At 34.0% G+C, this 27,789-nt stretch overlaps 1 protein-coding gene across 6 annotated transcripts in view; it reads right to left on the minus strand.

Annotated features, from left to right (window-relative positions):
- The window catches only part of WDFY3 (WD repeat and FYVE domain containing 3), a 284,809-nt gene that overhangs the window by 147,344 nt on the left and 109,676 nt on the right, over positions 1-27,789 (minus strand). For all 6 annotated transcript variants that reach the window (XM_064368830.1, XM_012437733.3, XM_012437736.3 and 3 more), the window contains 7 exons: positions 24,313-24,474; positions 18,889-19,081; positions 16,614-16,800; positions 14,036-14,202; positions 8,285-8,752; positions 7,137-7,238; positions 4,527-4,720 (listed from right to left, as the gene is read on the minus strand). In XM_064368830.1, the coding sequence (XP_064224900.1) occupies positions 4,527-4,720; positions 7,137-7,238; positions 8,285-8,752; positions 14,036-14,202; positions 16,614-16,800; positions 18,889-19,081; positions 24,313-24,474 (1,473 nt within the window). The remainder of the gene's footprint in view (positions 1-4,526; positions 4,721-7,136; positions 7,239-8,284; positions 8,753-14,035; positions 14,203-16,613; positions 16,801-18,888; positions 19,082-24,312; positions 24,475-27,789) is intronic.

The following is a 27,789-nucleotide window of genomic DNA, read 5'->3' on the forward strand; positions in this document are numbered from 1 at the left end:
AAACATACTGGGAGAAAAATATGACAAGTATTATTTTATAGATGAGGAGGGGTGAGTTCAAAGCTGAAGTAACATGTACAAAATGCTATTACTGGTTAGAATTATGACTGAGGTTAGAAAAAGTGCTGCTTATGAATCCTTAGTCCAATAATTTATATTATGTACTTCTGGACAGGCTCACCTCCTACATCCTCAAAACTGTCATCTGTTGGCACTCTGACATTATCCCAGCACTATCTCAGTATTTGAAAAATTTCAAATGCCATGAATAATGTAACTTCCCACTTACATCAATAAATGATGATGAGCAGCAAACCCCAAAGTTGCAATAAGATCTGGGGGCTGATTGGTTAATTAGACAAAATCAGCTATATACTACTTATATTTGCATAAATACAATTTATACAATTCAAATTTATGCATTGGCAGAATTTCCATGACATGTTATGGAATGTCAGGTTTGTGTATAAATGATTACAAGTTAAATTACATAGGTTTGTGGTATATGTTAGTTGAATGGAGGCACTAAGAGGCAATTCTGAATGAAGCAAAAATAGAAATTGAAACTGAGAACCCAAATTTTCCCTACTGGCTCTTAACGCTATTTTATCCCTTCAAAGCAGAATGCCAGGGCTAGCTCACACCAGCCCTCAAGAGTTCAAGTGCCATATTTTCAGAAATTTTGTAAGTCAGTTGTTAAACATACAATCACAATTAAAAATTAATAAATTTACATCTAAATAAATTTTAAAAACAAAATAATATTGAAAACTCATCAGTTTCTAATTATTTTCTGAATTTTACTATTATCTACGCTTTTGCATATCTGCATGAGAAAATGCTATATAATGGTGTACTACTGTGCATCTCTTCTCAATCCACATTCAGTGCACATTAGTTGATTGAATAGGCCACAGTGGGAATATTTATACCCTGGAAATCAGTAGATGCAAAATATCATGACCGTCTCCTGCCCTCTTCCAGCCTGAGAATCAGTTACTAACATTAACCAGAACACTGCCTCAATATTACGGAGTCAGCCAATTACTTCTTGCTGGCCTTACCTACCAAAATCTTAAAAATCCAATTAATAAGGTATCCAAAGAGGAGAAAATTGTGGTTAAAAAAAGTTGGCAACCTTAGCATCTTTCAAAACCATCTATATTCTCCCAACAATCCCTTCAAATATAAAATGTTCTTCAAAAATTGACATTCATGTGGATATCCTTTTGGTCTAAAACATATATTGTGGTGAGATTAATCTTGCTTTTAAAATGCATATTCAAAATTGTCATTATACACTATCAAAACATGATGAAATATATAACAGCATAAAGAAAGAAATGCTAATTTTTCATTATTGATGAAAAATTTAATTGAATAAAAGTAAAAGAAAATAGAAATAATAATTCCTGTTATGTCTGTGGCTGGAATGGGGTTAAGTAGTAAACTAGAATATGCCACCCCAAAATATGCCACTATGGCATAAGGATTATTTTCAGTTGAAGGCAACTGGGAAGAAGTAGATATATTTGATGAAGAAAGATCCTTCCTAGCATGGAGACAGCAAAGGAATGCACATAACAAACTACTAACTCTTCTTTATCTACCATTTATTTGCCTTCCCACAATTTGATGTCCTAGAGTCCTTTCCCTTTATGTCTTCATTTCTCTAAAAATTTACTGTTCTCTAAGATGCTATGAAGTGATCCACATTCTCTGTAGTTTTGCTTTCCTTCAATCTAGTTACCTACCTGTGCTCAAACTTGGTCTGGAAATACTGAATGAAAAATACCAGAAACAAACAATTCAAAAGTCTTAAACTGTGTATTGTTCAGAGTAACATAATGAAATCTCACATCGCCCCACACCACTGTGACTCATCCCTGTGTCCAGTGTACACATGCTGCAAAGCTACCTGCCCATTAGTCACTTAGCAGCAGTCTCAGTTATCAGAGCAACTGTGGGGGTTTCACAGTGCTTGTGTTCAGGTAACCCTTATTTTACTTAATAGTGGCTCCAAAGCACAAGAGTAGTGACACTGGCATATTGTTACAATTATTCTATCTTATTATTGGTTATCATTGTTAATCTCTTACTGTATCTAATTTATAAATTAAACATTATCACAAGTACGTATATACACAGGAAAAAAACATAGTATATACAGGGTTCCATACTATCTGCAGTTTCAGACAATTCTGGGGGTCTTGGAATGTATTCCCCCAAAGATATGGGGGACTACTGTATAAAGTGGAGTTCTAAGCCACCTCTTTGAGAATTAGTCATCTTTCCCTGGTTGCCTCCCATGCACATATGAGGTACACATGTTAATAAACTCCCGTTTGTTTTTCTCCTGTTAATCTGTCTTTTGTAACACCGGTGTGTCCTAGCTAAGAACTCGGCAGGTAGAGGAAAAATTATGTTTTCCTCATCTACAGGTGAAGGAATAATAATAGAGGAGGTCAGAGGAGAGGGAGATCGAGTCACAAGGGCCTTGGAAGCAAGATTAAACACACTGGTTTTTTGTCTGTTATTATTTTAATGTCATTTTAGACTTAAGAAAAATTGCACAAATAGTTCAAAGAATTCACAGATATCCTTCATTTAGATTCTTCAAAAAATACCGATTTACTTAATTTCTCTCTCCATTTCCTTTTTCCCCTAAAAGCTTCAGTGTATTTTTCAAAAAAAGGAATTCTCTTAATACTCCCAGTACAATGCTCAAAATGAGAAAATTAACGTCAAAACAATACAATTATTTTATCTACAGACCTTGTGCTTTTTCCAAATCCCAATAATATCCTCTATAGCAAAGGAAAATTCAAGTTCATGTACTACATTCAGTAGTCACTTCAACCTCTTTACTTCAGAAGAGTTCTCAAGTCATTTTTCATTTCATTTAATTTTTTCAAAGAGTTCAGGCCAGTTATTTAATAGAAAGTCTTCCAATTAGGATTTATCCTATGTTTTCTAATAATTAGATTTAGATTATATACTTTTGGGAGGAAAAACTATAAAAATGAGCTGAATTTTTCTGAGTGCTTCATATCAGGAGGTATATCCTGTTCATCTGTCCATCAGTGGCAAAATTAACGCTGATCAAGTAAATTAGCTAATGTAGGGTCCACTGTAAAGCTAGTATTTTACCACTCAAAATTAAAATGTATCTTTTGAGGATACAATTTAAAACTATGCGAAAACCCCATCATTTCTAAAACTTTCATCCACTATCTTTTGTAGCCAGTGATGAATTTTACCTGAATCAATTATTACTATGATAGTTTATAAATGGTGATTTTCTTTGACTTTTGACTGTAAATAAGAGCTTTTCCTCTTCTCTCATTTATTTGTTTGGTTGAATTTACTTAATTTCTTATTTTCTTTGATCACTTCTTTACTTTTTAAAGGGTAACTGAAATGTTTTAAGTTCATTTTGTTTCTTTCTCTGCTAGAATCAAGCATTTCACCAAGGAGGCCTGAATTTTTATGATGGAAAATTGTATTTAGAAACCTTGTATCAATCAATAAATTAAAGAACATAAATTTTAATGGACTTCTTTCACTTTACTCATATTATTTAAATATAAGAGCAGGTTTTTAGCCACAAAAAGAGAAGGCTATGTTTCTTTTGATTAAAACAACTATTATTCACAACACTTAAGTTAAAGCAGTCAATAAATGTTAGTTATTGTTATAATATATCTGTAACTTGGAAATTTTTTAAATATATTATTTAATATTTAATAGTCTTTATTTTTCCATTTTCCATTACATCTTACTTGCATTACTAAATTCACTTACAAATGAAACTGAAACATTTGCTTATAGTCTGATTCTAAAAATTTCTTACATATCATTTCTTATAATGTCAGTGACTTCAGTAATATGAGAGAATGTGTGTGCATAAATCTATATAAAACATAATGGTACTATGGAAACAATATGGGTATTGAAATCCGGGGTCAGTTCTATGAATTAAAAGTCATGTATGTAAACAATATCCAAGTTATATGATTTCTCTAAACCTAAGCTTTCTCATTTGCAAAACAGGTGCTACTTACTTTATAATATTGCTAAGGCATAAATGATAAAAGCATATATAAAACTTCTGGTATATTGTTTGATATCTACTAGAATATCCATTACTTACATACATACATGCAGGCATGTGTATATAATGCCAAATCTAACATTTCATTTCACAGATGCATAACGCTATCAGTGAATTTAATTGAACAGAAAATATATATATTTAGTATTTATTAAGATCCTATACTTCTTAAGAGATAATTCCGATAAGTCAAGAGAATTACTGCAAAGGTTTATCAGCAGTAAGTTAAATACACACTAAAAGACATAAATGACTTGAGTTTTTCCAAATCCCTAATATGTACAAAGTTGTGAGGTTTTTTTGGGTAATTTGGATTTATTAAATTTCCCTGTCTCTAACTTAAATACAGATCATTTAAAAATAATCACAGATTTTAGTAGTAAAAGAAGAGAAACACATTTATCAAACTTACCCTTAAAATATCAGTCTTCAACTGCAATTCCGTCGGTGGGGCTGAATGCATTAGCCCCAGGAGAGTGCCCATGTCATCGTCCCCATTTGGAGAGAGCACCAGCTGCTGGATAGTCATCAGGGCATGCTGCCGGCATTGAGGGTACTTTACTATGTTATGTGCACATCTTGCACCTCCAAATTCTCGAAATATTCCTTGAAAAAAGGAGAAAAAGTCCAACAATGGCTACTTTAAAATATTCTGAGACAAGTCAGATGAATTAATATTCAATTATTTTTTGTAGGTACAGTAACTCAAAATAGTGTAAATAAAACTGACCCAACTATTTCACCTTTTAAATTACAATACAAATTTCCACTGCGGGTTGTCAGCAAAAGCATATGTAAATTTTTTCTACATTTCCTTAATGCAAGATTAATGCTGTGATATGTTCACCATGTCCAAGCTCTCAAAATCTGCAACATTCAGAAGTCTCTTAGGTAGACTTCAGGAGACCCAATATTGTAATCAACTTATGTAAAAGGCTTTCAGAAGAACAGTACCCTAAATAAATGAGGTTTAAATGAACATGGCTTCCATAACAGTAGCAAGAAAGGAATGAAATAAATTATTCCACCATGGAAAAAATTACAAGGAACCAACGTTTTTTGTTACATAGGTAGAGAATAAGAACAAAAAGTGACAAATTCTATAATAGAAACCATGTGTCATTGTTACTGCTCCAAAGTCTTTACACAGATTGACATACTTAATACTCATCCCCTACCACACAGAAGTTAAGTAATGGGGTCAAAGTCATACAGCCAGTAAGCAACAGAGCAGGATTATGCCTACACAGCCCAGCTCTGTAAGCCTGTGCTCCTGCTTGCAAGTGATACTGTTCTTGCATCAAATATTAATACCAACCTCCAGTATTAAAAAAAATGGGCCCAGTGATTGAATTCAGGAATTTCCTCTAAGTAACTCTTCTACTCCTAATGCTTTTAGAACATCTTGTTTATATCTTTATTATGGTTTATAACAAACAGTCTTACTATTATTGCTTACGTTTGGTCTCCCATGACTATTGAATTTTCTCCTGATTTGTGTTTCAATAAACATTTATTATATGACCGTGAAGTCAGTCTAAGTTGTGTGCTTGAGATTCAGCACATGAAATTTGTGACATACTTTCATTACCTGAGGCCTGTTTAGTTACCCCCTGGTTGTCAGTTAGGACCCACTAGATAATCATAATGGCTAATATTATTTAAATACTTAAACTATGAGCAAAGCACTGTTTTAAATGCCTAACATCACACAGCTAGTAACATCTTTCATACTAGGAAAAGAAAGACTGAAAAGAATTCTATGCAATTGTTTGGCACGTTGGGAGATGTATTAAGTGACTTTTAGTCATACAGAGTAAGCTCTCCAATTGACTAATCTCTTCCTGTGCAAATTCTAGGTCATCTCACCCAAAGCTAATTTGCTAAGTAAATTCCTGTTAGTGTATCTTTATTATGTTTCTGAGTATCTCAGTTAACTAAACCTAGTTAGTGGAAATAAGATTATGCATTATGCCATAGACAAAATGTTACTATAGCATCCATTAAATGCCATCATACTCATTGTTTCAGTTACCTGTTAAACTCATTCAAGTCTATCTTAGCATTTGCCAAAGTTGTATTTAACTAATGACTTCTACAATTATGTATCTACATTTTTCTTCATTAGATTCTAATTCCTGGGGAGCAAGAATGATCTTACCTTGGCATCTAGGTGTTATTCTAACACCTAGCTAGCATGATACCTGCAATACACAATATATTTTAAATATGATGAATGCTGAGTTTCTCTGCATTCAGGCAAACAATCATGCATTTGTGCATGGGGTTCATTCATCCATGGCTTCCTCTAACACTTAAAATATAATTCAAGCTCCTTACCATGGCCTAAAAAGCTCTCTATGATTTGGGCCTAGCCTACTAATCTGAACTCACTTTCCCCTCATTATTCCTTTCAAGTTGTATTGACCTTGTTGTCTGAGAGTTTTCTGATGTTCACTAAAATTTCAAGTAATCTTTTCTAAAAAGCAAGAGTGGTATTTTATAAATACAGTTACACTATCTCGTAATGACAGGTAGAAAGGCTAAAACAGAAATTGAGACCAAAATTAAACAAAATATTTAGTAAAGTTAATTACCTGAAAGAGGTTAAGTTTTATTTGAGAAACATTTTCCAGTATTTCCTGAAGGTTGTAACATTATAATACTCTAACTTGTAGTACTAAAAATGTTTTCTAAAATCAATGTGTAGAGAAATATTTTAGAAAGAATTTAAATAGCAACTTATTTGAATAAGTGTACCAGTCAAAAATTAGAATAATACCTTAAGACACTATAAAAAGGATTTAAAACATCATTTTGAAATAGAAACAATGCTACATGTTTTGTCATCAAGTTACTCCTGATGGTAAAAGTATTTCATTTTTAGGGACATGATTGTACCATCACTGAATCAATAGTATTTTCTTTTAAGTGACAGGAAGATTTCAGAAGCAAGAATCACCACAGAAGATGTAACCAGTGGCAATCTCCCAAAGTACTTGCTTGTGGGTTTTTTAATTACCTGCATTTGTGTTTGATCCTTGAAGAAGCACTGTCAAGGTCTCCATAACCAACAAAGCCAGGTGTTTTTGGTCTTCAACAGAACTATTATTTCTTGAGTCCCCTAAAAAAAGATTCAAAGGTCCAAATTACAAAAGATAAGCTGATTTTTTCTTGATTCAGTTTAATTGTAATAATATATTTCTTCAGTATTCACTTTTACCACTAATACAACAGATATAATATAATCTTTAAAATGATGCATATGTTCAACATTTGGTGAAAGCAGGCTCAAAATTAATATTAACAGATTTTATTTTGGTATGCTTGCAAGTTGCAGTTATCTAATAAATATCAAAAATGAAAATGCAGAAGTTAAATATATCCTCTTCACAGACGGTTTTCATAATAAAGGAGGTCAATAGGCGAATGCTACATTTTGATACACAAAAAAGAAAGAAAAGTTCATGAATAAAGCTACCTATTCAACCTGTATTAATTCACATTTAATACTTATAATTGCCAGATACTACTGTACTTTTATCAGATTTATCAGAAAGGTACCCCATGATAATACATTTGTGTATATAACATCATTAAATATGTTTATTTGCTCTGTACAATAAAAACATACTGAAGTAACTATACATTTAACTATATTTAATAATTACAATTAATAATAAATCTAATTATTTTCAGAAGCTTTTAAAACTCCCTTTTGGAAGCAGAAGGTAGTAGATACCAGTCATATGGATCATACATGTTTTTCCTTAGTTTTTATCTTCCTTTAAGCTCTCTCCAACACACTGGAGAGATAATTCTAGCTTCCTCCTCCCCAATTCCCCAACAGAGGTTAAATGAATCTGTTAACTTTGGGAAATACAGTTCACTAATATGTCATAATAATACACATTGTTGCCTAAGAGCTTTCTGATGTTAACTAAAATTTCAAGTAATCTTTTTTAAAAAGCAAGAGTGATATTTTATAAATATAGTTGGACTATCTGTTAATGACAGAAAAGGATATAAGAGAAATTGAGACCAAAATTAAACAAAATATTTAGTAAAGTTAGGTTTCATTAGGAAGTCATTGAAATCAATAACCAAACAATGGGAACAAGAACAAAAAATCATTTTCAAATAAAAATAAAATTACAGATAATACTTTACCTTGTTCATTTAGTGCCTGAGTTGGATCCTTCAAGAGGGCAGCATATTTATGCAAAAGGTTCACCATGACCTCCAAAAGGCCAACCTCCCTGAACACATCTTTAAATATGTAGTCATGTCTTGTAAACTTAAGAAGTGTTTTCATTGCAATAATGCTACAGTGATAAGAAGAGCTAGATTTTAAGAGGATACTGACACTAATAAGTTCTTTACAAGGAATATAATTTAAGCTAAAAACGACAAACTCCAGCATCTCAAAGTACTTGTTTTGTACTTCTGGGAGTTTAGAAATCTTCTCTGCAAACTGTGACAATGTGTGCTGTGACTCTAGGATGAAATAATTGGCATTGTCAGCCATGTAAATATTTGTGATAGCATCAAGGATGATTTGGGCAAGAAAGCTGGATTTTGCTTTTAAAAATGCATTCTGAAGAACTGCAAAGGCCTGGATGTTTCTCACACTGTGACCTAAAACAGAAAAGAAAAATATAAAAGTAGGTACCATGTGATATTTTAATAATGGCAGACTACTCTGTTTAAACAAATCATGAATTATAACATTTATTGATTATTTACTAAGAACATAACCCTGTTTTCACAAAAGGTCTTATTTTTCTTCATCAGGTTCAAATCATTTAATTAAAAATAAACAACACATTAAAATTTTAATGCATTATGACTATTTCAATGCAAAAACAGTGTATGTCAAAAAGTTAGATTGCTTTAGAGGGAATAAAAGCATATTATAAACATCCATGCTTCAGAGTTTGGAAATGTGTGGTAGTATAGTATTTTATTATCTACAAGATTGACCTTGACTATAAGGACAGTTGTCTCTCAATTCAAAAAGACTTTCAGGCTAAAGATGTTACAGGCCTGAGAGCAGCAAGAATGAAACAGGAGAATAGGAGGGAAAAAATTCTCTAAATTCCAGTTTTTCTTTATAATTACAACACTATGATTTTTATAAATTTTAAGCTGAAAGTTTGTTTTCTAGCTAAAAGTACAATTTCTTCATATAGATATTTGTTAAAGCAATTTATGGCCAGCTATTCAAACATATCAAATGAAAAAAAAAATCTTTATACATGGCTCTGGTGAAGCAAATTAGTGACATTAATCATAAAGAAATTAAGACAGAAAGTTATATTTGAGGTACATGAAAATAAGCAGCTTGACTCTAAAAGTAGTCCCCAGAACAACAGCTATTAGGAGTATGTGGCATTTGCAAGTGTGACCAAAAAATTAACACAGTGCCTTACAGAATAAGATGTATTTTAGAAAGAGGATAAACCAGAGAACTACAAAAATTATTAAATGGAGTAGAAATAATGCTCAGGGCTGGAGGCAGTAGCTCATGTCAGTAGTCCCAGCACTTTGGGAAGATTGCCTGAGGCCAGGAGCTCTAGAACAGCCTGGGTAACATAGCAAGACCACCTCCATTTCTACAGGAAATTAAAAAAAAAAAAATTTAGCTGGGGATGGTGGCATGTGCCTGTAGGTCTAACTACTCAGAAGGCTGAGGCAGGAGGATTGCTTGAGCCCAGGAGTTTGAGGTTGCAGTGAGTTATGATCATACCACTGAACTGCAGCCTGGGTGACAGAAAGCAATACTGTCTGTAAAACAAACAAAGAAAAAAGAATTTTCAGAAATTCTTACTTGGACATTTCTTCAAAATACACAGAATTTAAAAAATCTCCAGCTGATTGATTTCAATTTTCTGGCTTCTTGTTTATAACATACACATTTATTACATGTATGGCAAATAACCAAAAACGTATCTTTGTATCCTGTGTCTATCAGTCTACCTAAGTTTGTTTTTTGGTTATCTACAGAATATAAAAAGTAAATTTGTCTGCAAAAGAATAATCAACATCTCAGCAGCTTTCAAAAAAATTGTTTGCATGATTATTAATTTATACGGAAAGTCAAAAGCTTAGAATAGCCAATATGATGCTGAGAAGAAAGAACAATACAAGTGACTGGATTTTAAGGCATATTATAAAGCTACAGTAATCAGGACAGTGTGGTATTGGCTTAAGGACAGACATATGGATCAAACAAAATTCAAAAAGTGTCTCAGATCTATGCAGTCATATGATCTTTTCAACAAAGTGTTCTGGCACATTCAGATATCTACATTAAAAAAAGAAACTCTTACTTTCTATTCTATATAATAATAACTTAAAATGTATCATGGACCTTAATTTAAGGGTTAAAATATGAAACACTGGATAAAGAAAAAATTAGAAGAAAACATTAGAGATCTCTGTAAATCTGAAGTAAAGATTTCTTCAACAGGAGTAAAACAACCACAAAATATTCTTAAAATAAAAAACTGGGTGTCATCAAAATTAAAAACTTCCATTTCTCATTAGATGCATTTAAAAAAAAAAAAAAAAAAACCCAGCAAGACAAGACTAAGAGAACATACTTCCAAAATACATATTAAGAGATAAAGAGCTTATATAGAATACCTAAAGAACTCTTCTAACTCCAATAAAACAACCCTATCAAACAATGGACACAGAGATCTGAACTAAAGTAGAGAAACAAACGGTGAAAAGCATTTAAAAATGTGAATTAGTCAATTAGATAAACGAAATGCGACAATACAATGTGAATTTTAAAGATAAAATGTGAATTAGTCAATTAGATAAATGAAAATTAAAATAACAATTAGATATTATTACATACTTAGTAGAATGTCTAAAATTAAAAGGACTAACAACACCAAGTGTTACTTACAACGTGAAGTAATTGGAACTTTCATACATTACATTACTGATGTGAATGCAAAAATGGACAGCCACTTTAGAAAATACTCTGGCAGTTTCTTAAAGTTAAACATGCATTTACCATATGATCTAGTAATTTCACTGCACTGTATTAGGTAAAAGAAATGAAAACGTATGTCCACAGAAAGATTTGTTTTATATAACTGTCCACTGTAGCTTTATTCCTGATAGTCAAATAATGTCCATCAACTGGTGAAGAGATATACACAATTGTGGACTACCCAAACAATGAAATAATACCCAGCATTAAAAAGGAGCAAACTTCTGATACATGCAATAACATGGGTGATTTTCCAAAGTATTACAATATTCCTCCCATATTCATGGTTTTATTTTCCATGGTTTCAGTTACCCACGGTTAACCACAGTCTGAAAATATTACATACAATAAGATATTTTGTGATAGAGACATCATCCTCCTAAGAGATAGCACACCTTTACATAACTTTTATCACTGTATATTGCTATAATTGTTCTATTTTATTATTGTTGTTATCTGTTACTGTGACAAATTTATAAATTCAACTTTATCATATGTATGTATGTGGAAGAAAAACAGAGAATATATAGGGTTTGATACTATCTATGGTTTCAGGTATCCATTGGGGACCCTGGAACACATTCCCCCTGGTTAAGGGGGGATTACTATACTTTAAGTGATAGAATTCAGGTACAAAAAACACTATATACTGTATGATTGCAGTGTATTAAGTTTTAGAAAGGGCAAAATTAAAACAGATTAGTGGTTGCCAGGGCAAGGGTTAAGGTGGGGAGGACTGACTGCAAGGAGAACAAGGAAACTTTCTAGAAGGATGAGAATATTCCACATCATGATAACAGTGGTGATTACACAATCATATCCACTTGTCAAAATTCATCAAATTCAACTCAAATGAATACATTTAATGTACACAAATTACATCTCAATACTGCTAGAAATATAAAAGACAACCTATTCCACATTCTTTCTATATTGAATACAGCTATCTCCTTTGATTCTTGCAATAATGCTAAAAGTAGGACAATGAGAAACAGAAAATTTTGAGTTATACAGGAAACTCAAAATGATGTAGCTTGACCCATTCACTTTACAGAATATTACATCAATTTTTCTGAAGAAGAAACTGATGTTTAGAAGTTAGGTCACTTATAATTACATAAATTCTGACTCTTAGGGCAACATACTTTCTAGATAACCTTACTTTCATAGACATTATGTCACTGAATTCTTACAATAACTCTGGGAGGTGCTAGGTTATATAATTATTATCCCTGTTACGAATAAGACAAAACCAGACAATGATATATGCAAAAGATTAATTTTGCTACAAAATTATACTGTTGTAATTAGCTATTAAGCCAATATCAACATCACATTGATTAACCAAATGAAACAACAATAAAGTATAAAATAGGAAGTACATTGCTGTGATATTTTTATATTAATTCATAGCAAGAGTTAACTGTAGAATGGTCAAGCTGGAATCTATAAATTAGAAGTTTTCTGAGAAGCCCTTATTTTTTTCTTTTGCTTTTAAGAGAAAGTGGGTCTTGCTCTGTCACCCAGGCTGGAGTACAGTGGTGTGATCACAGCTCACTGCAGCTTTGAACTCCTGGGCTCAAGAGATCCTCCTGTGTAAATGGAATTACAGGTGTGAATTGCCACTCGATGTTTTTCTTAATAATAAATAAAATGAAACCTTAAATTATTTAGGGAAATGTGGATTTCTCCCTACTTATTGCAGAGACTCATCTAAAATGTTATAAACAACTTACGCACTGAGGCTACGTCGTATCATACTGTTTGATGACACAACCTATTTTCATTGATTTACAGACTGTTGACTTCTATGTCATAAAATGCATAGATACATACTATAAATTTAAATAACTAGACATGTTGGTATTTTTTGGCTAGTTAAATTTTATATGGAAAATCACGATCCTACTGATTACTTAGTGACAGTTATGTGAATAAAAACTATTAGAGGCCTCCGGGCTCAGGTTACTTTGAAATGATTACTACGAGTTTTTTAAAAAACCAAATACATAATAAAACTACCTTGCATAATTATGTAATTAAATATTCTTAGTATCCAAATGTTTGGAAATCTAGACTATAAAAATTTATAAAAATTTATCCTCTGACCTGAATGAAATAGTATAACCTCTGTACTTAAATTAGCTTAGTTTTAAATAAAATACAAGCAGTTATGCTTCATGCTGTCCAGAGTCAGCCCCTGTATCCATGGGTTCTGCATCTGTGGATTCAACCAACCACAGACGAAAAATATTAAAGAAAAACAAAGGTGTGGTTGCATCGGTACTGAACATGTACAGACTTTTTTCCTTGTCATTATTTCCTAAATAACAACAATAAAATAACTACACAGCATTTGTATTATATTTGGTATTATAAGTAATCTAGAGACTATTTATTTAAAGTATATGGGAAGACACGTGTAAGGTATATGCAAATTGTAGATTATATGCAAATACTATGCCATTTGATATCAGAGACTTGAGCATCTGTAAATTCTGGTATCTGTGGGGGGTTCTGGAACCAAACCCCTACAGATACTAAGGGATGACTGTATTTAGGTACAGAGACTGGACTGAAAATTGAGCTCTATCCATGTAAAGTAGAAATGCATGAAGTGCCAACATTCAAAAGAAGGATGTTTTGATTATTAAATTGTTTGAATGTTAAAAAAGAAATACTATAATACAAATCTCCTTGTTTGATTTTATGATATTTTTACAACATTATTTTAAAGTATTTGATCTGTCACATTAAAGATTATTACTTAAGAAATATTTACAAGGACTTAAATCATAAAAAAACAAGCTTTAAGGGAAACAATATATAACATAAAAAGAAATATACCAAAGACAAATCATTCTTTCTCTATTTCTGTCAGTATCACAGAATAAAAAAAAAAAAAGACTCACCTTTGCCTGCAGGCTGAGGTACTGCAAATCCAGGCAATAAAAAGGGTGCCCCTGTGGTAATACCAGCTGGTTTTAGTTCACTGACACCATATGTTGTTAGGGAAGTTATCAGATTAACCAGATCTTTCAAGGCATCTTTGGATTCTGCCTCTTTTGCTTGTTCCAATCTAGAAAAGTATGATTTACAAAGTATTTTTTCTCTTTGGCTCTGTTCTCAGATTTAACACAGAAAGTATTTTTCAATTTTACATGCAGTAAATAAATGCACAAAGTACTCTGAGAAGTACTGAAAGAACAATGGGGTCATTAGAGAATTATCATTTAACCATGGCTTTACTGAGAACACAAAATGGGTTGCAACAAATATCTTAAAAAAAAAAAACTTATTGTGTACTTCCGCTTAAAAGAAGTAATCATTCTCATTAAAATAAACTTGGAGAGCCGGCCACGGTGGCTCATGCCTGTAATCCCAGCACTTTGGGAGGCTGAGGAGGGCGGATCAAGAGGTCAAAAGATGGAGACCATCCTGGCCAACATGGCGAAACCCCATCTCTACTAAAAATACAAAAATTAGCCAGGCGTGATAGCACACACCTGAAGTCCCAGCTACTTGGGAGGCTGAGGCAGGAGAATTGCTTGAATCCGGGTGGTGGAGGCTGCGGTGAGCTGAGATCTTGCCACTGCACTCCAGCCTGGCTACAGAGCAAGACTCCATCTCCAAAAAAATTAAAAAAAAAAAATTAATAAATAATAAACTTGGATAATACAAAAAAGTAGGAAAGAAGAAAAAATATGATTAGCCTCACAAACACATTTAACATTCTGATATATTTCTTAAGCTTATCTTTTAATATGAAAAGATTAGTTTTTACAATATTTATTCTCATACTATATACAGAATTTTGTAACCTATTTTTATCCTTTACCAGTGCTGTATGTGTACTTCCAGACGTTAGTGTAAGTTCTCAGAGGTAAGCTTTCAGTGGCCATGCAGAGCCAACCACACATTTGGGGAGGGAGAGGTGCAATAGCTGGCAGATAAAAAAGCACTAACAAATACAATTTTGTCTACATGTAAGATTATATCTTTAGGATGAGTAAACATAAATGAAATTATTGTATCAGATTACCAACATTTTTGAGGCTCTTAATATCTTGTCAGCCTACGTTCTCAAAGGATCAATCAATTAATACTCCACTAATAATGTGAAGTGGTTATTTCATCAACTTTCACACATCCTCTTTTATAAATCTGCATATGTACCCAAAATGATATTCCTAGGGGTTGTCTAATATTAACTAGCAGCAACTAGGTTAAATTGGTGTTAGAAAAAACAAGTTCTGGCCAGGCATGGTGGCTCATGCCTATAATCCTGGTGCTTCAGGAGGCTAAGGCAGGAGGAATGCTTGAGGCTAGGAGTTTGGCACCAGTCTGGGCAACATAGGTTCTACCAAATAGATTTATAGATAGATGGATGGATGGATAGATAGATAGATAGATAGACAGATAGATAGATAGATAGCTGGGTGTAGCTACTTAGAAAACTAAGGTAGAAGGATGTCTTGAGTTTGAAAGTACGTGAGCTATGATTAGCCACTGCACTCCAGCCTGGGAACACAATGAGACCAGGGAGGGGAGGGAAAGGAATGGGGAAAGGCGGAGAGGGGAGCAGGGGAAAGAAGAGAGGGGAGAGGAGGAAGGAAGCGGGAGGGGAGGAAGGATACAGTGGTGTCTTACAATACATCAAATGATTTAAAAATAACCAATGGCCCAGGAATAACTACTGAAAACTAATGAGTATCTTCTTAATAAAATCTGTAACCAACCACTTTCAAAGTATATGCACGAACCATTTGAAATGGAAAAGGGGGTTATTAACATATTTTGAAATTACTAATTTGTTTCATATACACAATTGTAAGGTTTCATTCCGTCTACATAATTATTCTTGTTATTAACTACATTAATAAAAAGATTAGAAGTACTATAAAATAAAGATAACCAAAAATATAATTAAGAAGAGTTTATACTTTAAGAAGATGTTAATTAGTTCATCTAAATTCTTCTCCCTCTGCTACCAAAGAGTAGATTTATGCTTCATATCTACCCTCTCACTTCACCGTGTTTGTGGCCTACATTTGGCAATTTAACTCTAAATTCACTTTTCCACTCTGTTGGCAGAACAGGAGTAAAAAGAAGGGAGTAGGCTCATGCCTATAATCTCAGAACTTTGGGACACTGAAGGATCACTTGAGGCCAAGAGTTTGAGACCAGCCTAGGCAACATAGCGAGATCGTGTCTCTATAAAAAAATGTTTACAAATTAGCTGGGTGTGGTGGCACATGCCTGTAGTCTTAGCTACTTGGGAGGTTGAGGTGGGAGGACCATTTGAGCTCAGGAATATGAAGCTACAGTGAGCTGTGATCACACCAGAAAAAGAAGGGAATAAAGCCAGGTATACATTAAATAAGTGTTTCATTAATTTGCTTTTTTTTATAAACCCCAAATCACTTGTTGTCTTTGATAAAAAAGACTGGGTAGACATTTAAAATATATTATTAAATTGTGCAGTCTTACCTAAGCAAGAGATCACAAAGAAAATTATATCCTTGCCATATCCGAAAATCATCCAGAAGTGTTTGGGAAACATCGCTGGAATCTTTGAGGAAACAAGAAAGCCCAGCAAACATTTCAACAATTTCTAGGGGAGACAGGTCATCTGATTGCTGCATATTTTGAACACATGTAGATAAACATTCTTTCTCTGTAAGAATAGATAATTAAATAAATATGTATTACTTTTGACAATTGCTTACAAATTTTAATTCCTAACTGCTATTTAATGAAACATTAAATTTTAACATATCTGTAAAATACTATGAGATAAACATTACACATTCTAAAAGTCAATATGAGTCAGATGCACTGGGAAAGCACTGCCTGTAGGTAGTAAACAAAAGATAATACAATGTATGTACACATAATTTTTTCACATCATTACAAAATAGCCACTGCCAAATGATATTTTTGATCTTTTATACTGATACAGTAACAAGATGAAAAAAGCAAAAAACTATCTTCTTCTAAATTTAAGAAGAAAAATCTAGCAATTAGTTAAAACTTTAAGTTACAGAGAATATATAGCCTGGCCAACATGGTGAAACCTCATCTCTACTAAAAAATACAAAAATTAGCCAAGTGTGGTGGAGTGCACCTATAGCTCCAGCTACTCGGGAGGCTGAGGCAGGAGAATTGCTTGAACCCAGGAGTCACAGATTGCAGTGAGCCGAGATCACACCACTGTACTGCACTCCAGCCTGGGTGACAGAGTGAGACCATCTCAAAATAAATAAAATAAAACAAAATAAAAATTAGAGAGAATATAGACCAATGAGATATAGAAATACTTCAGGAAATCAAATTTTTAAAATTTTATTTGTATATTACTAGTTTAAAACACAGTTATATCTTATCCCTGACTCTGATGATTTGTGGCATTTCAAGGAAGACTTTCACTTTCTTATCTTTAGAGAAATTTATTTGTATAAAGAAACTTACCATTACATAAGAAAAGCTAAGATTTAATAGAGGAATGGGAGGAAATATGCATTTAATAACTGACTCATATATTAGGTACCAGCTTTCACATATATCAGTTAATACGTGTGAGTTAACAAATTTGTGTATTAATTATTTTGAAAGAGTTTCAGGACAATAGTATCAGGTAGTTCTCAACTTAATGATGGTTTGACTCAACATGTTTCTACTTTATGATGGCGTGAAAACAACATGTATTCAGTAGAAACTATACTTCATGTACCCATGTAATCATTGTTTTCCACTTTCAGAATAGTATTCAAGAAATTACATGAGATATTTAATACTTTATAACAAAGTTGATTTTGTGTTAGACGATTTTACCCAACTATAGGCTAACATAAGTGTTCTAGCTACTTTCAGGGTAGGCTAGGCTAACTTACGATGTTCAGTAGGTTAGGTGTATTAAATGTGTTTTCGACTTATGGTATTTTCAAATTATGATGCATTTATTGGGACATGACCCCATCGTAAATTGAGGAGTGTCTGTGTGTATATCAAATAAATAGATTGCTTGAGATGCTAAGGCAACTGTCTCCAAACAGACATTTTAAAAGATAGTTGAATATTACCTATACGTTAAACTGACAATGTCTTCTTATTGCTGATAAAGAATCCACCTAAATCCATCTATGCTGCATCAGACAGATTATTACCTAGCAACTTATGCAATATCTTCAGAAAGACTGGTTACAGGAAATCAAAAACTTCTCTTATTCAGTAAAAGAAGAGAGAAGATTAGACTTTGACATAGAACTTTCATTATATTATGACTAAATTTACACAACAATGAAATTTTTTTAACTCTTAGAAATATCCATTGTTGGCCAGGCACGGTGGCTCATGCCTGGAATCTTCGCACGTTGGGAGGCCGAGGAGGGTGGATCATGAGGTCAGGAGTTCAAGACCAGCCTGGCCAAGATGGTGAAACCCCGTCTCTACTAAAAATACAAAAATCAGCCGGGTGTGGTGGCGGGTGCCTGTAATCCCAACTACTTGGGAGGCTGATGCAGAGAAGTGATTGAACCCGGAAGGCGGAGGTTGCAGTGAGACAAGATTGCACCACTGCACTCCAGCCTGGGTGACAGAGTAAGACTCTGTCTCAAAAAAAAAAAAAAAGTCTTTTCTCCTGGCAAATTTATTTTTTATTTTAAAGAACAAGCTTTAGAGAACTGAAAGATAAAAATAAATCTATCATTAAATGAAGAAAAGTGGAAGAAAGTTAGAACACCTAAGTATACAAAGAGATATTCACCATGAATATACTTCACTACATTGACACTAAGACCATGACGAGATATGGTCATGAGGACTTCTCCAGCACTCTTTCTCCAAGGCAGGTTATAGGGAGGGCACCAAGAGGTTATTGCACTGAATAGAAGCTGGAGATCATCTTTCTGAGCCAGCTCCTCCGCAGGGGAAACAAAACTGCACAGTTTCACTAAGATCTAAAAAACAAAACAAAACAAGAGTGTATAAGCAAAAATCAAATAATCTTATTTAAAAATGGGCAAATGAGCTGAATGGACTTCTCTCAAAAGAATACACAGAAATGGGCAACAGGTATATGAAAAAGTGCTCAACATCACTAATCATCAGGGAAATGAAAATTAAAACCACAATAAGTTTTCACCTCAAGCCAGTTAGAATGGCTATTCTCAAAAAAGAACAGATGCTGGTCAGGATGTAGGGAAAGGGACTCCTATATACTGTTGGTGAGAATATAAGTTAGTACAGCCATTATGAAAAACAGTATGGCGCATCCTCAGAAAAGTAAAAGAGAACTACCATATGATCTAGCAATCCCACTACAGGGTATGTATAGAAAGGAAATGATATGACTACGTCAAGGAGATAACTGCACTTCTGTATTTAATGCAGTGCTATTCCCAATAGCCAAAATATGGAATCAACCTAAGTATCCAACAGATCAATGGATAAAGAAAACATGGAATATAAACACAATCTAATACTATTCAGCCATAAAAAAGAATGAAATGTTGTCATTCAAGGCAACATGGACAAGCTCGGAGGACATTATGTTAAGAAAAATAATTCAGGCACAGAAAGATGAGTATTGAATGCTTTCATTCATATGTAGAAGCTTAAAATGTTGATCTCATAATAGTAAAGAGGAGAATTTTGGTTACCAAATTCTACTCTTTGGTGGATAAGGGAAGGGGATAAGGGAAGGGGAGAGGGGCTAGCCAAAGGCTGGTTAAAGGAGACTAAAGTACAGTTAGACAGAAGTAAGTTCCAGTGTTCTACAGCACTATAGGGTGATATTATTTAAAAAAGCAATTTATTGTATATTTTTAAATAGCTAGAAGAATGAATTTTGAATGTTCCCAATGTGAAGAAATGATAAATGTTCAAGGTGACGGATATATTACGCTAGTTACCCTGATTTAATCATTACACAATGTGTGCATAAAAATTATTACTCTGTTACCTATAAATAGGTGCAATTATTATTTGTCAATTAAAATAATGAAATTTAAAAAAAATCTAAGACTGCATGTAAGTAAATAAATGGGTAATTATGTTATGACAGTAAACTAGTCCTACTTATATCAGCTTATTTTTTAGAAAGCAATTACTATCCTATCTTCACCCTAATATTTTTGCGTACTTTGGCTTGAAATACGATAAAAACAGCATTGCCTTTCCAAGTCAACATTTTATTTTTCTAACTGTTCTTTAATTTTTAGTTTGCCACAGGTGAAATGTAATTTTCTTCTCCAAAAAGGAGAGTTTTAGGAAAAAATGAAAAATAGATCTTTAAAAGTAAAGATATTTTGAAATTGTTTCACTTTTCTATACAAGCAATAGCAGATATTAGAATAATACAAATAATCTTCATTTCAAAGTATTTTAAAATTACATCTAAAACTTAACGTCTGGCGTTCAAAGAAGACTCAAGACTTCTTAAATTCCGGAATGAGAACTTAATTTTTAACTGTGATTTTTAGAATACACACTACACAAGGGCACACAGCATTAAGAGCCTGCCACTTGGGGAATTCAGCAATGGTTTCTGCCCTCAATGGACTCTTCTTTCTAATACGAGTTCAAGTTAGGAAAAGTTAACTTTTCTTCTCTTTGCTAAATTTTCTCATCTAAATACTTTTTAAAATATATAACATGAATAAAATAACTATAATTTATGACATCATTCTATTTTCTTGAAAAAGAATGCTTCAGGAAATGTTGGTATTTCAGCATCAGTGGGAAAATCTCAGCCAGGAGTGGTGGCTCACGCCTGTAATCCCAATACTTTGGGAAGCCCAAGATAGGCAGATTGCTTGAGTCCAGGATTTTGAGACCCACCTGGGCAACATGGTAAAAGTCCATCTCTACAAAAAATTAGCTAGGCATAGTGGCATGTGCCTGTAGTCCCACCTACTTAGGAGGCTGAAATGGAAGGAACACCTGAGCCCAGGAGGCTGAGGCTGCAGTGAGCTGTGATCATGCCACTGCACTTGAGTCTGGGTGACAGAGTGAGGCCACCTCAAAAAAGAAAAGAAAAGAAAAAAACATGCTCAATAGAAAGAGGTATTTGAAATATCACGTTTTATCTGAGAAAACTAGGTCTTCCTTTTCCTACAAATGCAAAAACTTGCTTAGATATAAAAGCTTTCTAATCCATAGCTGCCAAGTATCAGAAAGGAAGAAAGATTTAAGAATTCATAAAAACAATAAAATATTTTTAAAAATCACGAAATATGGTACCCTTATCACCAAATGCCTAGAGAAACTGCTGGATACCAAATGTCCATTAATATGTGTAATATGTCACCATCTTTTACCATATGTGAATACAGACAGTTAAATGCAACAAAAAGGTATATTCTCAGAGGGGTGTATTACCGATTACACTTTTTGTTGGTTCTGACACTGCCTTATGTGATTAGAGGGACAGATGCCAGTTTTCTAATTTGGAACATAGAAAACAAACCCAAAAATAACAAAGTATTTTTTTACAAATCAAATCACTGTTCTCAACATGGATGCAAGGATTCCTTTAATTTATTGACTCCTAAGATAATTGGTTCATCTTCATAGGCAGAAGTATTCTTACAAATAATCTCACAATCCTTTCATTTTACAGGACAGAAAACTGTAAAGTCAATTTCTCATTCCTGGCCAGGCATGGTCCCCCCAAAAAATCCCAGCACTTTGAGAGGCTGAGGCAGGAGGAACACTTAAGCCCAGGAGTTCGAGACCAACCGGGTCAATATGGCAAAACCCTGTTATCTACTAAAAACAAAAAAATTAGCCAGGCATTGTAGTGCAGCTTGTAATCCCAGCTACTTGGATGGCTGAGGCACGAGAATCACATGAACCCAAGAGGCGGAGGTTGCCATGAACCAAGACTGTGCCACTGCATTCCAGCCTGGGAGACAGAGCAAGATTCTCTCCAAAAAAAATTTCTCATTCCTCTCTGCCTCGACAATAACCATTTATATTTGTAAGAACTCTGTTACAAAAGTCCAACCAAGTGTGGCAGAGCAATAGTTGGCCACATCAATAACAACAAAAAAAGACTGAATATCTGCATGAAGCATTACCAAATGCTAAAGTCCCAGGAAACCATCTGTCACATAATACAAACGTAAGGATTTCACCTATTTTAAAACATTTAATAAGCTTGTCTCAATTGGCTTCCTAGACACAATGATGAAAACATTAACTAGCCTGCCATGAGGAACTAAAACAAAGAAAGTGATACAGTAAAAGGAGCACTGAACTAGGAGTTGGAAGAACTAGGTTTTTATCACTGTCACTCGCCTACTATGGATCATAAACCGGAATATTAGTTTCCACAACTGTAAATGAGGAGTTTGATTTAAATTATCTTTTGAGTCCATTTGGGCCTTAATATGCAATGACTTCAGTATGCTGAAGTGACTCCCACATGATTGAAAGTCAGCACCTGGTTTTCAAATAGAAATAATTTTTTTAAAAAACTGCTACGCTTCCTTATGTATTAATAGTATAAAATGAAGATTCCATTTATTACCTAAGGATTAGGTAGTTCTTTAAAAGGTGTTTATTGTAATGAGGCTGCTATTCTAATCCGCAAAGACTAACCCACTATGTTCATAGGGAATATCTTCAAGCAGCTTTAATTCCTATGCGATTTACTCCTTCATTTATTCCCATTGCTTTTCTCACCCAATCTATTTCAGGAGTCAGACAGATCTTACTTCTAATCCCATTTCTGCCATTTGCTCATGTAATCATTTTGGAGAAAAACAAAAGCTCTGAAGTTGTGGGGTTATCTTGCAAATTGAGATGTGAGATGAGAGATGTTAACCATAAGCACAACAGTATCTAATAGGTCAAGTGTTCAATAAACATTGATTTAGTATTTTACTTGATAATCTCATTCTTTTACTTTCTAAAACTGTCTTTGTCTCACTCTTTCCTGTCCTTTCATAACTACCACCTCTACAAAGCAGAGTCATTCTTACAGTAAAGAGCCCAGTAACATGAGGTGCAACCATTACTCTACACAGCTCTATCTTTTCTACTCCAATTCACTGTTCTGTTCTCTTCTACTCTCAATTGTGGCAATGGTGGCAGCAGCAGTAATGACAGTTACTTCTCCTTCAGATTTACTGTGTGCTAAGCTGAAAACTGCCTTAACATATTATTTCATTTAAGCCTCAAAAAACCTTTTAGGTAGATATCATTTTCATTTTACAGGTGCAAAATCTGTATCTCAGATGAACTAGCTATAGAGAACTAAATCCAAACATGTTATTGTTTTTAATTGTTGATTAGGTTAAAAAACATGTAAAATATACCATCTTAACCATTTTAAGTGTGTCGTACAGTAGTGTTAACTATATGTACACTGTTGTGCAACAGAACTTCTTCATCTTGCAAAACGAAAACTCTATTCCTATAGAAAAATAATTAACTTTTCTTCTTTGCCTTAGTTCCTAGCCACCAGTATTCTACTTTGTTCTACCTATATAACTACTTTAGATACATCATATAAGTGGAATCATGCAGCATTTGTCTTTTTGTGTCAAATGTTGTTTTTTTTTAATACTATATTAGACCAATGGACAGTTATATTCTAGATGTTTGTCAGTTGCTTCTTTTGACAATTTTCTCCCAAGAAAGGAGATCATACATGATGACTACATTCCAGGCTAGCTAATAAAGGCCTGTCACACATTTATTAACCCACAATGCTATTAAAAGAACAGTGCTAACAGTGGAAAAGAAGAACTTAACTGGCAGGGCAGAGAAGGAGGCAGCCACCACTAAAGTAAACTATTTTTACAAGTGAAATATTTATAGGTTAGGGACTTCCTGTATATAAACAGCAACTAGACAGAATTTCCAGACATAAGAAATATTACCCAAATCTTTATATCATTTTCAAGAGTTTTCCTTGCTTAGTTCATTTTAGAGACATTGCCGATATATCAAATGTAATCTTAATTGGCTGCATCTGTTCAGAGAAACAAACTTGCTAATGCCTCACTCAAATATTCCTGCAGATTCAAAAAATGTAACAATTATATGAGATAAAGTCATACTATCATAAATAAAATGAAATACGATCTAAAAAAATGGAATATGTAGAACATCTATTTAGGAAGTGCACCCACTTCACTTTAAATAGGGTAGACGTATAGGCGAATAGCACCTTCCATACCTGTACAAAAACTTTCTGGAGTAGTCCTCGACGTTCTGCTAGAGGTAGCTCATTCTGTGCACCTCCAACTGCCTCAGGCACATGTGGAAGGTCAAAAAACAGATATAAACATTTAACCAGGGTGGAAGGCACTGACATTGTTGTCATGCAGTCCACGGTTTTCTGGAAAACAAACCAATAAATAAGTGAATAGACAGACAGACACAACTATAATTGGTACAGCCAAATAATTCATAAATGTTAACCCAGAAAATTATGTATTAACATAACTTTTTAAATGCATGTTAAGAATTTAAAAATGACTAGAAGTGAAGAAATACACTGCTTTAACCAACTAGTGAGAATAAGTTTGTTATATAGTAAATTATCAACTAAATTTAATATTTATTTAATAAAAAGCATCATGTTTTAAGAAGCATAAGCTTTAAGATTAGAAAAACAGGCTCTTAATAACTATGAACTTCAGCAAACTACTTAATTCTGCTGAGATTCATTTTCCTTTCTTTCTTTCTTTTTTCTTTTTTTTTTTTTTTTGAGACAGAGTCTTGCTCTGTTGCCAGGCTTGAGTGCAGTAGTGTGATCTAGGCTCACTGCAAACTCTGCCTCCTGGGTTCAAGCGATTCTCCTGCCTCAGCCTCCTGAATAGCTGGGATTACAGGTGTACACCACCAAGTCTAGCTAATTTTTGTATTTTTGGTAGAGACGGGGTTTCACCATGATGGCCAGGATTGTCTCGATCTCTTGACCTTGTGATCCGCCTGCCTTGGCATCCCAAAGTGCTGGGATTACAGGCATGAGCCACTGCGCCTGGCCTCACTTTCTTTTTTTCTAAAAATACATAGAATTATACACCATGAGCCAGGCACGGTGGCTCACACCTGTAATACCAGCACTTGGGAGCCAAGGTGGGCAGATCACCTGAGGTCAGGAGTTCAAGATCAGCCTGGTCAACACAGTGAAACTCCATTTCTACTAAAAATACAAAAATTGGCCAGGTGTGGTGGCAGGCACAAAATCCCAGCTACTTGGGAGGCTGAGGCAGGAGGACTGCTTGAACCTGGGAGGTGGAGGTTGCAGTAAGTTGAGACTGCAGCACTGCACTCCAGCCTGGGAACAAGAGCAAAACTCCATCTCAAAAAAAAAAAAAAAGAAAAAAAAAAAAGAATTATATATGCTTCTCAGGGTTAACATGAGAATTATGTAAGATAACAAATACAAAGATACCTTAAGCACTAAATGGTATATTAATTGTTGTTTTACTATTATTTATATCTTTATTCTCATTGTAGATTTTTGAGGCTGGAAAGACACGAGAGATAAAGCCATCACTGACACAAATTCACCTCCATATTATTTTCAAAGACATCCAGAGAAGAAATTCTAGACCTTCTTAGAGTAATATTTCAACATTATTAAGTATGATACAATATTTATCAAAATTTTCCACGGTGCAGTTTGGAACAAAAAGTTTAACTGAATTAGAGATCAATAGACTGGCATAATCTGTTGATTAGTTTATTTACTTTCTCATAAAACATTTATGGAGTGTCCAGGGAATGTCAGGCTGTGTGCTGGGAGCTGGGCACGCAAAGACAAAGCACCTCTGTCCTTCAAAAGATCACAGTTGACTGGAATTTGTGGAGTCCTAAGTAACTATGACTTAATCTCTTAAGATTTCAGTCTAACCATGGTAGTACATACAGACTAACATAAAAGGGATTGACCAACATGGCCAGGAATGGTATTAAAAAAATATGAGGAATTAAGATAAAAAGGGAAAGATCACCTGGAAGAGACATAGGAGGTCAGGCCACATGGTACAGCATTTTTGAGGAACCACAGAGTTCAAAAATGCTGACTCCTGAAGAGCCACAATAATGACTAACCTTGAATTAGTGTTTACTATAACAAACATAAGACTAATAAGCACTTTACATACATCATCTGATCTATTCCTTAAGTCAACCCATGAGGCAGACACTTCATTTCTGAAATAAGGATCATTTTTGAACTGAGGTTTGTTACTTACATACCCTGCTTGAGGTCAGAGGGCTGGTTAAGTGGCCTACAAAGTGTGTATGCTCAATGACTTACAAAAACAGTTGTGGCAGGGGGTGGTGGCTCACGCCTGTAATCCCAGGACTTTGGGAGGCCAAGGGTGGGTGGATCAAGAGGTTAGGAGATGGAGACCATCTTGGCTAACACGGTGCAATCTCGTCTCTACTAAAAATATAAAAAATTAGCCAGGTATTGTGGCATGTGCCTGTAGTCCCAGCTACTTGGGAGGCTGAGGCAGGAGAATCACTTGAACCAGGAGGTGGAGGATGCGGAGGTTGCAGTGAGCTGAGATCGCACTACTGCACTCCAGTCTGCCTGACAGAGCAAGACTCCGTCTCAAATAAAAAGAAAAGAAAAGAAAAGAAAATAGTTTCACATTTTATTTTGTTGGCAATGATGACCCAATGAAGTGCTCCAAACAAAAAAGTAAAAAAAGTAAAAGAACTAGATTTCAGAAAATTAGCTGGGGGTAATACAGATCATAAATTAAATATAGAGACCGAGAAGGCAAGTGTAATTAGGAAACCAACCCTCCAAACCACATGAGAGATGGGGCCAAAACTAACGCAATAGCAGGTGATGAAGAAGAGAGAGCTTCAAGACTACCCCTTGAAGGTGTGGCCCCTTTCTATACACTCAACATACCATTTGTTGTCTCAAATACTCTAAACCCTTCGTTCTATTCACCTGCGACTTATTATCTCTTAACACACTTATGTTACCATATATTTAATGTTCAGTTTAAACACCTGCTGTGTCTCAAAGTTTACTGAACTCCTCATCTTTCCTCCTACCTCACCTTCAAAATGTTTAACTCTTACATTTCTATTTTCAATACTACTATATATGTCCCATTATTAAATATTATGGTATTTTCTTTCTCTGCTTCATCTCTGTCATCTACACAATGAGTCGGGACCATGTTTTGGTCAACTCTGTGTATCGGTGCTACCAGCAGAAAATAGCACTCAAACAAAAAAGGCAGCTCCAAACATAACACTGAATTTGCTTTTCAAATGTATCTATTTCCAGATAGATTATTACTAGTATTAGCTTGCCACTAAGCAAAGTGGTATGTTTCATTTTCATCTTTATTGTAGATAGACTGAACATATAACTTGGCATCTAAACTTGTAAGTTTTTAAATGATTAGGTTTTTATAGAAAATATGAATAAATGTAGAAAACTATATTAAAATTTAATATTACTTATATTAAATATCAATAGTAAATATTTAAATTATACAAAGTTTTAATAGCAAATAAAGATATGCTATTCTAAACCAAATTTTGGTATAGGAATACATGGACATTTATAGCTACTATCAACAGCAAACAAAATTGAGATTTTGCTATTTATCCAGCGTAGTCAGATACATGAAAACAATGAATGGTCTACTCTGGGATCATTTGAAGATTC

This window comes from Aotus nancymaae, unplaced genomic scaffold (genome assembly GCF_030222135.1).
Source record: "Aotus nancymaae isolate 86718 unplaced genomic scaffold, 86718_ANA_hifiasm-v0.15.2.pri h1tg000006l, whole genome shotgun sequence".
Taxonomy (NCBI): Eukaryota; Metazoa; Chordata; class Mammalia; order Primates; family Aotidae; genus Aotus; species Aotus nancymaae.